The 12215-nt window shown below is 44.3% G+C and overlaps 1 protein-coding gene across 1 annotated transcript in view; it reads left to right on the top strand.

Annotated features, from left to right (window-relative positions):
- The window catches only part of Acoxl (acyl-CoA oxidase like), a 396521-nt gene that overhangs the window by 224088 nt on the left and 160218 nt on the right, over window positions 1-12215 (top strand). The window contains 1 exon segment of the mRNA XM_045148384.1: window positions 5628-5717. Within this exon segment, the coding sequence (XP_045004319.1) occupies window positions 5628-5717 (90 nt within the window).

Below are 12215 nucleotides of genomic sequence, written 5' to 3'. Positions count from 1 at the left end.
GAAAGATAAGAAGTGAAAGTCTCAGGCTGGAGATTGCAGCCAGTTCAGCTGCGGTTGTTTAAGAGATGAAGAGATTGAGGATGGTTCAGCTGCTCTGCACATGGAAAAAAGAAGCAGTACTTCTTCTTTTTAAATAGGAGGCCTGAAGGAAGAATGCTGGAGGAGTTCTTGCTCCTCAGGAATTGTCCACTCTCGTCTCCTAGATTAACAATACTACAAGCCCACCTGACACTGGTTTTGGAAGTATGAAAAGTTCAGGGAATAGAGGGGGAGTCATAGGGTTAAAACGTGGTTTTCTGAAGATGGCTGCTGAGATTCAGTGATGTGAAGTCCTTGTAGGAGTGTTGTATCCCTGCACAGAGGCTATGGGGCTGTGGCATGAAGCTGTGAAGATGGCCCCTGGACTTCAGTAGAGACCCTCGGATTTTAGAGAGGCGAGGACTATCAGAACTGCCATGGAAAGCTGCTAGACTCTAAGGAGGACTAGTTGCTGGGCATGGAGATACAGGATTTTACTTCTGCCTCCTATCTCACTATCTTGTATTGGTCCACTCTTTTCTTGCTATGACCCCATTGCTTCTTTTGTTGTAGGAATGTTTATGTGACATTGTGTTTTGATTTTACAGGGCTCACAATTAAGAGACTGTCTTGAGTGTCAGATAAGACCTTGGACTTTTGAGAACTATTGGGACTGATAAATTCTATGGGAAATTTTTAAGTTGGACTGAATGCATTTTGCATCATGAAATGGTCCTGAGTTGATGGTGGCGGGGGGGGGGGGGTGTTAAATGCCGAATGTGGTGGTTTGAATGAAATATTCCCCATAGGCTCCTGTGTTTTGAATTTAGACCCAAGCTGGTAGCAGTTTTGGAAAGTTGTGGGACCTCTGGAAGGTGGATCCTTACTGTAGGGAGTACAATCACAGGGAGGGGGTAGACTTTGAACTTTATAGTTCAGCCCCCTTGTCAGCACTAGCTAGTCACTCTTGCTGCTTCCTTCCAAGTGATATGACAGGATGTGATGCCCATGTCTTTCTTTGTGATAATGAAACTTCCCCTTGAAACTGTAAGCCCAAACAAATCCCTTCCTCCTATAAACTACTTCTGATCAGGCATTTTGTACCCAGCAACAAGAAGGTAATTGCTACAAGGAGGAATTTCACCCTAAATATTTTCACCCTTAAAATAACTATATGAGAAATGTACTTGTTAATTATCTAAAATTACCATTTCACTATGTGTATGTACTTAAAAACATGTTATACGTGATTAAAAAATCATAAGCCATCTGTTAATTTTTAAATGGAAGAAATGAGAAACAAGAAAAGAGGAATAACAGAAATGAGAAATGAAAAAGGAACCAGATAAGAGAAGTGAGAAAGGAGTGAGAAGTGAGGAGTAAGAAATGGGAAGTGAAGTTTTTAAAAGGGAGGGGAAACCAGATAAAGGAAATGAAAAAGGGAAGTGAGAAATGCAAAACAAATGAAAAAAAGGGAGCCTGTGAAATGAGGAGTGGAAAGCAAGAAAAAGCGAGTGAGAAAGGGCGAGAGCAATGTGCCCTGAGGAGGAGGGAAGCAAGGTGGTAAGATAAGAGAAGTGAGAAACGGGCAATGCAAAGGGAGAAAGGGGGCCTAAGACAAGGGAAGCGCATGTGGGAACTGGGGAAAAGCTAGTGAGAAGGGCGAAGGGAGCAGCATGGCAACTGAGAAGGGGAGGCAAGGGAAGGGACGTGAGACTGGAGGAGAGCGCACAGGAAAGCACAAGGGACAGACCTGCAGGCCGGTGCTCAGCTGCACTTCAAGCCCTCCTGTGCCCGCCTCTGCAGGGAGGACCAGTGGCTGGACACTCAGTGGGACATGCAGGTCGGTGAAAGGTGAGCAGACAAGCACTGCCTGCCTGCCATGTGGACTCCAGCATGGCTGACATCCTAGGTGGAGTTGCACAGGACAGGATCCTGTGAGGACAGAGCAGTGAGGCCGGTGGCCCTCCCACAGAAACACAAAGTCCCCATGCAAGGCCCACAGGCTACAAGGAGCCCGGGGGTATTGATAGGTAAGCTGGATCGCAGAGTGAGGGCTGGGTGTCACAGGAATCTAGCATGACACGGGAAGAGTGTGCAGACAAGGTGGGAACAAAAAGTCAGAACTCTGGGAGGCAGGTGAAGCTGAGTCTCCTGAGGGGAAGGGCCAGGGGAAGGTGATGGGCATGGGCTGCTGCTTTAGACCCTACGGGGACCTTCTGACCCCAGACTGGAATGAAGAAAGACAGGGATCCCCTTGGAGATCTCATATGGCTCAAAATGTAACTAAACCTGTGTGATGATTCCAGACTCCTTGAGAGCTGAGGTAACAGGGCCAACAGGCCCCAGTGGCTTGCAGAAACTGAAGACAAAGCAGTGAAGAGCAAACCAAGGCCCGCCATGTACAAGGGCAGCACTGGCTTCCTAAATTCATGCTGGATGTGTGGTTCACACCTGTGATCCCAGCATTCAGGAGGATGAATGCAGGGAGGAGGATGGTGTTCATAGGTCACTGGGCTCTGTGGGCAGCAGGATCCTAGGTAGTCCTGACTATTCTATTTTTGTGGAATGAAGCTGGTCCCCTTAGGGTCCTTGAGGACTCAGGTGCATGACTGTCCTGTGACCACCCTCTTGTGAACTTCCATATCCACATGGCTTAAATTTTTTAATAGAGAAGTCTTGGCATGCTTCTGATGTGACTGATGGGTTAGAATAATCTGTGAAAGCACACCTGGACATAGGGCAAAGTCTAGAGATTTCTTGGAGCGAACACTGACCTGGAGATCAGGAGGCCGTGGAAGGGCCACAGGCCAGAGACAAGCTCTGTTTCGTTCACAGTTGCCGGAGTCAGAACCCATGTCCTTTTACACAGCAAGTTCCTTATGCAAGGGAATAGCCAATACTTTGAAAATGAATTGTGACTTGCTACCTGTTGCAGTCCGGTTCTCATTGCTGTTAGAAATCACCCAACCAAGAGCAGCTTCTGGGAAAAAGAGATTTATTTTGGCTTACAGGCTCGAGGGGAAGCTCCACAATGGCAGGGGAAAACGATGGCATGAGCAAAGGGTGAACATCACCCCCTGGCCAACATAAGGTGGGACACAGCAACAGGAGGGTGTGCCAAACACTGGCATGGGGAAACTGGCTTTAATACCCATAAGCCGGCTCCCAAGAATACACTCCCTCCAGCAGGCATTAATTTCCAAATTTCCATCAGCTGGGAACCTGGCATTCAGAACACCTAAATTTATGGGGGACACTGAATCAAACCATCACATTCTGCCCCTGGCCCCCATAAACTGATATCCACACATGATGTAAAATACAATGCATTCAGTCTGACTTTAAAAGTCCCCATAGTTTTTATCAATCCCAATGATGTTCATACATCCCCATAGTCCAAGATCTTTTAACTGAGCCATAATACTAAAAAATAACCTCAAAAACCCCATAATGGCACAGAATAAATATTCACACTGCAAAAGATGGCACTGGGCATAGCAAAGAAACATTCAACCAATACAAGATTTAAAACAACCAGGGCAAATATCAAACTCTGTAGCTTCAAGTCCAGCAACTCTAGCCAGTGACAAATCTTCAAGTCTGATAATTCTAACCAGCAACAAGTCTCTGGCATTCCAATCCCCCCCCTCCAGCTAGGCTACTCACAGTCCTGGGAAACTTCATCGGGGTCAGCAGTTCCTTGGCAGCCATCTCATGGTCCTGGCATCTCCACTGGGTCTCCACTGCAAGCCATGGTTCATCCTCATGGCCCCATGGGGTCTCTATGCAGGCAACCAGCATACCCGCTTCACACTGCCCATGGCCATTTCAAAACACATGACCGTTTTGCAAACTCAATGACCCTCTTTCCAGCATTTCTTATACTCCACGATACCAGGTAGGGTGCCAATTTGTTAATCCAGGGGGGATTAAAGCAGACTTTGAAGAACAGGACACTCCTTGAGCACTCAGGCCCTTTCAAAAGAGTCTACATTCTTCTTGTTGCCCCCGCGCAGGTCAGCTAGCCCAGTCTCAAAGGTTGTAATCTCTCAGTTGCAGCTGAACAGGCAACAGTTCACCCAAAGATTTTTCTTTCTGTGCCATATTCCTCTGCTCACACCAGTTCATTTCTACGCAAAGCAACCCTGCACAACTTCTCAGGACATGGGCTCAAGAGCAAGCTTCTCACACAGACTGCTAGCCCAGTCCAGGCAAAGCTCTTTCTCACCCTCATAAACCAAACCTCACAGTCCATAGTTCTTATTGCATTCAGGTCTTGCAGCTCAGACCAGAATAGTCCATCAAGCTGTACTTACAGCACTGCAAGGCATCTCTTAGGCCAAGGTTGCAACTCCTCCCACATTCCTCTTGAAAATCAGCTCCAAAGGCTGAAGCTACATAGTCAGGTGTCTAGCAGCAATCCCACTCCTCGGTACCACTTTACTGTTGCAGTCCGGTTCACATTGCTGGTAGAAATTGCCCAACTAAGAGCAGCTTCTGGGAAAAAGAGATTTATTTTGGCTTATAGGCTCGAGGGAAGCTCCACGATGGCAGGGAAAACGATGGCATGAGCAGAGGGTGGACATCACCCCCTGGCCAACATAAGGTGGGACACAGCAACAGGAGGGTGTGCCAAACACTGGCATGGGGAAACTGGCTATAAAGCCCATAAGCCCGCCCCCAACAATACACTCCCTCCAGGAGGCATTAATTTTCAAATTTCCATCAGCTGGGAACCTAGCATTCAGAACACCTAAGTTTATGGGGGACACTGAATCAAACCACCACACTACCATTGAAAGAGGATTTCAGAAAGTGAAAGGAAGAAGTCGGAGGAGGTAGGGGAGGAGGAAGAGAAGGGAAGATGAGGAGAGAGGAGAAGGGAACAATGGAGTGTATAAGAGGAAAAAGGAGGAGAGGCAAATGGTGGGTGCAATCACAATAGAATACAGAAGAGTTGAAAAGACAAAGAATATGGGCACAATTATTTGAAGTCTTTTGGGAAAATGTGACGTGACTATTTTGAAATGTTTTACTCTTAATGGAGGCAGCACTCAAAATATATTTGTGATCTGAAATCTAAGATACATCAAAATTATTCTGATAGAAATACATGGTTGCTTCATTTAAAAAATTTATACATTGTTTTATTTTCAAAGATAAAATTTTCAATCCTATATAGGAGGAATACTATTTTATTTATTTTTTTGTTTGTATTTTGAGGCAGGATCTCACTCTAGCCAAGGCTGACCTGAAATTCGCTATGTAGTCTCAGGGTGGCTTTGAACTCATGGCAATCCTCCTACCACTGCTTCCTGAGTGCTGGGATTAAAGGTGTGTGCCACCATGCTTAGTGCAAATTTTATTTTTATTTATTTATTTGCAAGTGTAGAGAGATAGAAAGAATGGGTGTGCCAGGGCCTCTACCCGCTGAAAACAAACTCCAGATGCCTGCACCACTTTGAGCATCTGGTTTTATGTGAGTATTGGGGAACTGAATTCGGGTCATTAGGCTTTGCAGGTAAGTGCCTTACCCACTGAGCATTCTCTCCAGCCCAGGATTTCAAACTTCAAATGTTTTTTTTTTTTTTCTTCTTTTGCAATAGGGATATATGATGGAAAATCAAGTCTCAGTCCTAAAGTGTGATACAGATGTGCTTACAACTTTTGAAGGTGACAATGTTGTCAGGCTTCAGGTAAGATTCAGGAAGTGTTTGTTTACTTTAAACAGCATAATTTTCCAGTTCAAGCATTATCCAGAAATCTGTAGTGGTTTGTATGTTTACCTGTTATCTTTATTTAATTGGCAGGTGTTTTCCTGTTACACACTTGATATTTGCAGTAGCTGAAGTTGTCTGTTAGGTCATCTTTGATGTTGAACTCTGTCTTTGTGGTTTTAGAAAAATGCATGTACAAATTAAGTCAGGCTCTTCGACTAGGAAGACTATTCCAAAAGCATACAGTGAGCTCTTGAGGTTGGACATGAAAAAGGCATAAGAAGCCAATGTAATGTACAAAAGGAAGGTGACTGATGAACCTCACTAGTGACATAGCAATGCAGATAAGGACATATCACAATGCTGTGATGTTCTCTATCAAGCTGTCATGTGTCTGAAAGCATGCTTACATCCCACTGTCAGGGAGGAGACAGAGGATCCTCTCACATGGGGATCACTGGGGATCCAGTCTAAAGTAATAATCCCAAAGTCAGAAAATATGTGGAAGCACAAACATTATCAGTACATAATTTATTATAGCAATAATGCTGGAATATTATTTTTATAATTCATTTATTTGAGAGAAAGAATAAGGGGGAGAGAAAGAGAGAGAGGGAGGGAGCGAGAGAATGGGTGTGCCAGGGCCTGCAGCTGCTACAAACAAACTCCAGATGCTTGTTCCCCTTTGTGCATTTAGCTTACATGGGTCCTGCAGAATTGAACTTTGATCCTTTGACTTTGTAGGCAAGCATATTAGCCACTAAATCATCTTTGCAGCCCATGGAATTTTAATTTTTAACAATAGCAAAATGATTATGTATATCATGTACTGATCTCTCAGTGGGGAATTACATATAGCCTTTACAAATGTACTTGCAAGCAAAGAGTTCTGTTTATCATAGACATTTAAAACTTATGGTAAGTAAAAAAAAGATTTAAAGTTATACATAGGATGTAACCCCATTTTGTGTTTTTATAATGGAATAATGGGGATGTGTGGTTTATCAAGATGGAATAGCCATCTTCCACTTAGGTCCTCCCTTTTAACCATTAAACAACTTGGACATAACCCAACAAACAAGCAGGGGACCTGAGAGGGGGAAGGAAGAAGTGATTTCTTGGGATCTTGGAACTTAGGGAATAAAATGTCAGTAGTTTATCTGGTTTCCTTATGGCCTCCCATATATTCCAGAAAGAATATTTGTCTCCTGAATGTCTAAGGAGCATACTCCAAGACGAAGCCTGCTCCCCAGGCAAGAACCAGGCAGATGGAGGCCTAATAGCAGAAAGTCTTCTTGGCAATATCCACTCCCATCAGGCAGGCACAAGACACAAAACCCAGCCCTTCTCCTAACGCCCCACCAACAATTTCAGCAAGGAACAGCAGGGAGCCGATCTTCTGCTCACTCAAGTAGTGTTAGTGGGGCTTTGTAGGAAGCTAATCTTTCAAAGTCCTCCTAGGGAAAGCAGGAGAGGATCAGACTTGCCCTCCAGGCAGTATCAGCAGAGCCTGTGGTTAACTAAACCTCCACACCCACCAGTCAGGTATATGAGGTGGAGCCAAACACCACTGTGCTCCAACTGCCACCCTGGCATCCGTCAGTCGGGGCCTGGTGGGAACAGAGTCCCAAGCCCTACCTGACATGAAGTAGATTCAACTAAGAGATGAGAGCAGGGCTAGTCAGCACTTCACATTTTCCCCACAGCTGGAGTCAGCAGAAGCCCCATACCCACAGGACTGTAGCAAAGGATGCAAGGCAGTGTGCCCTAGGCTAGTGCACACTTTGCTTCCTTCTTGCAGCTTCCATCCTCTATGACAAATAGAAACACAATCTAATGCAGGATTTATTTTGGCTCATAGTTTCTGAGGCTTTGGTCCACTGTCCTCTGGCTCTGTTGTTCCTGGGCCATAGTGAGGCAGAGCAGAGTTTCTCACCTCATGGTGGCTGAGAAGTAGAAAGGAAGGAGAAAAGGAGCAGGGACAAGATATATAGCTCTTCATGACATGCATGCCCTCAAGGATCCATTTTTTTCTAGTAGGTTCTCCTAGGTTCTTTCTAGTACTTTAAGGTTTTCTCACCTTCCAGTAGCCTATCAAATTATAAAATTATCAATAGATTAATCTATTGATAAGGTCAGAACCCCCCTGATCCAAACACTTCCCAAAAGCCCATCTGTTGACAACAAAGTCTTTAGTACATGGCCTTTGGTGGGACACATTAGATCCAAGCAGTATAATTCTCATCCCTTTGAATCCCCAAAAAGGGTCAGTAAGAAGCTGAAGCTTGGCATCACTTGTTATCAAGAGAGTGAAGTAATATGAGGTTAGTGCTCTGCTCAACCCTCCCCTGGTTTTAGCAGGAGCCAGTGGAGACCCAAGTGTCTGTCCTCCCCCAGCATCAATAAGGTATAATGAGGTGGTGGGAAATGGGGCGAGTGGTACTCTGATTCCTCACTCCCACACCTCATATCAGCAGGGCCAACAGGGAGCTGAATCTTTATGCTCCTTATCTGCCACAAAGCAGGTTAAATCAGTGATCCATTTTTGCTAGGGTGGCTTTGGTGAGACACAGCAGAAAGATAAACATACTTACCCAACAGGAACCTTTGAACACCTCAAAATTAAATAATGTAATATCCAAATAACTTGGGGTATAGTTATTCAGCATATAAAAAACAGGTAGATCATAAATAAGAAAATCAACAGATGATAACATTGAAAAGGATTAGATATTGGAATTATAGAAGGATTTTAAAGTAACTATCATAAGAAATGCTCTAATGATAATTTAAAATGCCCTTGAAACATAAAAACAATAGAAAAACGCCGGGCGTCGTGGCGCACGCCTTTAATCCCAGCACTCGGGAGGCAGAGGTAGGAGGATCGCCATGAGTTCAAGGCCACCCTGAGACTACAGAGTTAATTCCAGGTCAGCCTGGATCAGAGTGAGACCCTACCTCGAAAAACCAAAAAAAAAAAAAAAAAAAAAAAAAAAAAACTCAGCAAAGAAATGAAAAAGGATTAAGTGCTAACTATAGAAGTAAAAGGTACAATTACTAAAATAATAGAATTACAAAAAAGAGTCACAAAATAGAATGAGAAGGCAGAGAATGAAATCACTGAGCATCAGGAGACCAATAGAACTTACCCAACCTGAGCAATTGAAGGCTTAAGATGGCCAGTCTTGGGAACCTATGATAGTGTTTGCTTAGCATGCAGAGCCCTGGAGTTCATCTGGAGCACCCCTAAACTGAATATGGTACATTTTGTCTATAATCCTAGAACTTTGGAGGGAGGTGGAGGCAGGAGGATGGAAATTCAAGGTCACCTTTAGCTGCATAGCAAATTTGAAGCTAACCTGAGCTGCGTGAAACTATTTCAAAACCAAAACCAAATCAAAACAAACAAAAATTTATAGGAAAACTCATGAGGCCTACCATCAGGAAAAACTCTTACACTTGGTGTCAAAAAGCATAGCTCACAGGGCTGAGGAGATGCTCAGTGGGCACCGAGCATGCCACGTAAGCATGAAGACCCGAGTTTAGTCCGCAGCGCTCACTCAAGGAGAGACAGTGCAGGCCTGTAGTCGCAGTATTGAGCAGTTTGAGACTGGGAGCCACTGGTCAGTTCAACAATTGGTGAACAAATTGCTGAGCTCTAGGTTCAGCAGAAACCTTGTCTCGTACTGGAGAGATGGCTCAGTGGTTAAAGCACTTGGCTGAAAGCCTAAGGACCCGTGTTCAATTCTCCAGTACCCATGTAAAGCCAGATGCACAAGGTAGCCCATGCATCTGAAGCTCCTTCACAGTGGCTAGAGGCCCTGCCACACCTGTTCTCTTTCTCTCTTTCACAAATAAATAAGATTTAAAAAAAAATTAGAAAAAAACCCCTGTCTCCAAACTTAAAGTGGAAAATGACTCAGGAAGATACCTGACATTGACATATACAATGTAACTTGAATGACCCTGCATGTGTGCCCACACACAAACATGAACATGCACTAAAAACGTAATTCATAAAGCAAAAGTTGATGAAGTAGACCTCGTCTAAGCTGAAAATTGTTTGTTGTCCTATGAAAGAGCATGTGAAAAGTTTACCAAATGCTGAGTTCTGAATTTTTTTATATAAATGAGACACAAGTCTTTTGTCACATGTATCGTGTCCAGATGCTCTCCCTGTCTATTACTTGTCTCTGGTCGGTGTCTAAGAAAACGTAGAATGAAACTGAAATGAAGTCAGTAGTCCAACCTGAACAGACAGCAACTCTTGACCAGCAGTAGGGAGGTGCTAGGTCCGAGGGAGAGAACAGAAGAGGGTTTGGGGTCACAAGGTAGCATTCCTATGCCAGCTTGCCAAAGCAGCATAGCCAGCTTCCCATAGAACAGCAGCAATAGCTTTTGCCACAGCTCCTGACATCTCTGGAGAAACACCCAGGAAGGGCTTATTGTCCAGACGTGCAAGGCTGAGCCCAGCCGTGAGGGGTCAGGCTGCCTGCGAGCCACCAGACAGCAGGCTTATCCTGAAACAGCCTCCAGCGAGCTCCGTTTTACGGCAGTACCATATCCAGAGGCAACGCCTACACAATGACCCGGGAGTGGTGCTGGCTGCCTGCACTGGCTAACCTGACCTTCCCCTGGGGGTTGGAATTGGCCCATGTTGGGAAGGCTACCACCATTCTTTCTGGCTCTCCTGCTTTGATTCTCCTAATTGAAGTAGAGAGGGAAATTTCAGGCAATGAGGGAACAGAAATTAGCTAATGAGTTTGCCCATGGGCTTTCCAGGCCTCTTACCTGCAGGTGAAACTCCGGATCCTTAAGATGCTGGGGCTGCGGCTCCACGACTGAGGAGGTGCACTTTAGAATCTCTGCAGCCTTTCTGTGTTTCCTCTCAGCAACACGGCAAGTGTTCTGACCCTTTCATTATTTCCTGGGCAGAGGTTGTAAGCCCTTGGTGAAATTTAATTACACCCTCCACCAAATCCAATTATTACCCTCACCCATGAAATCCCATTATAACTTTCTTTGGCTTCATTAGAGATATGCCATGGCAGATTCTTTCCTTGCCATTCAGAGGTTTTGCATACATTGTTCATTACCTTGCAGCACAAATATGCAAAAAATGCAAATGATGCACAATGAGCTTGCTTAAAAATCAAGCAGGGGCGTTCTCTTCCTACCTGCTGGGGTGCCTTCTGTAGCAGAGACCTCTGACTAGGAGCTGCCCATAGGAGCGTGTCTGCTACTGGCCGGGAGCCCGGCAGGGGCACCGTGAGACCTGCTGCCAAGACGAGCAAACACTGCTTCTCCAAACACGTGACAAGTGGGCTGTTTTTTGTTTTGTTTTGCCAGGCTACTGTGGGCAGCCATGAACAAAACCTCTTTTGTACTATTGTTTAAAATATTGGGCCTGGGCCTTCGATTCAGTCAAGATGTAGGTGGGTAGGCCTTTCCTTGGGGAGCCAGGGACAACCTTTCTTTCCTGGCCCAGTGGTCTGAGCCGTGCTGTGTGACAGGCCGGTCAAGCACTAATCGTGAGGTCTGAGCCCCGAACCTTTGTAGTTTCTATTATAAACCTGAACTAACGAGGGGTAGGGAAAGAAGACCAAGTAGTTATCTGTTTTCTTACATGAAAATGGAAGCTCCCATTACAGAGTTCCGACTGCCTGAGGGTATTTTCCCAACGATGTGCAGAAAATGAATAATCAAGCATTTATCAGATACTTTGGCTCTCTTGCTTTCATTTTCAACTTTCACAGTGAAAATTTGCAAACAAAAATTTCAACACAAAAGTCGAGGACTAGTACAGTAAACATCTGGGCATACCCTACACCTACTTTTATCATGTAAGCATTTGCCATATTAAAATTTTCACTTTCTCACCATCTATGCATGTGCGTGTGTGCATGCATAGAACAATTGGTAAGTGCATTGTAGACATCACAATACTTCATCCAAAAGAATTTTAGCATTCATTTTCTAAAAGTAAAGGCCTTTTAAAGCAAACATCAATACTATCATCACATCTATAATATGAATTTCATAAAATATGAATTCCATAAAATTATCTAATAAGAATAATCAGACACCCAAAGAAAAATTAACAGCATGGAAAAGAAGGAGCAAGACAAATAAACAGAATAATTGGCACTGGAGGAAGCAAAACAGACAAAATAACTAGTTAGTTGCCCTAGAAATGAGTGATAGCCTTGTGCCCAGAAAATAAGAATAACAGGCTATGAAAAATGAGCATTCAGAGACCAGAAAGTACCTTACAAATTAAAGCACACACTTGCAAAATAAGCAATCTAATCCAAAGGTCCAAAGACCACTTGAGGATACTTCTCAGAATGGAAATCAGCAAGACAAAGGGAATGGAAATAGGGGAAAGGCTTCTGTGATAGAACAGTCAGTCTAAGAGAGAGAGAGAGAGAGAGAGAGAGAGAGAGATAGTAGACAGGCAGGCAAAATGAGAGAAAT

The sequence above is a fragment of the Jaculus jaculus genome, chromosome 4 (genome assembly GCF_020740685.1).
Source record: "Jaculus jaculus isolate mJacJac1 chromosome 4, mJacJac1.mat.Y.cur, whole genome shotgun sequence".
Classification (NCBI taxonomy): domain Eukaryota; kingdom Metazoa; phylum Chordata; class Mammalia; order Rodentia; family Dipodidae; genus Jaculus; species Jaculus jaculus.
The sequence above is the reverse complement of the archived record's forward strand: the minus strand, read 5'-3'. Positions and strand labels throughout refer to the sequence as shown.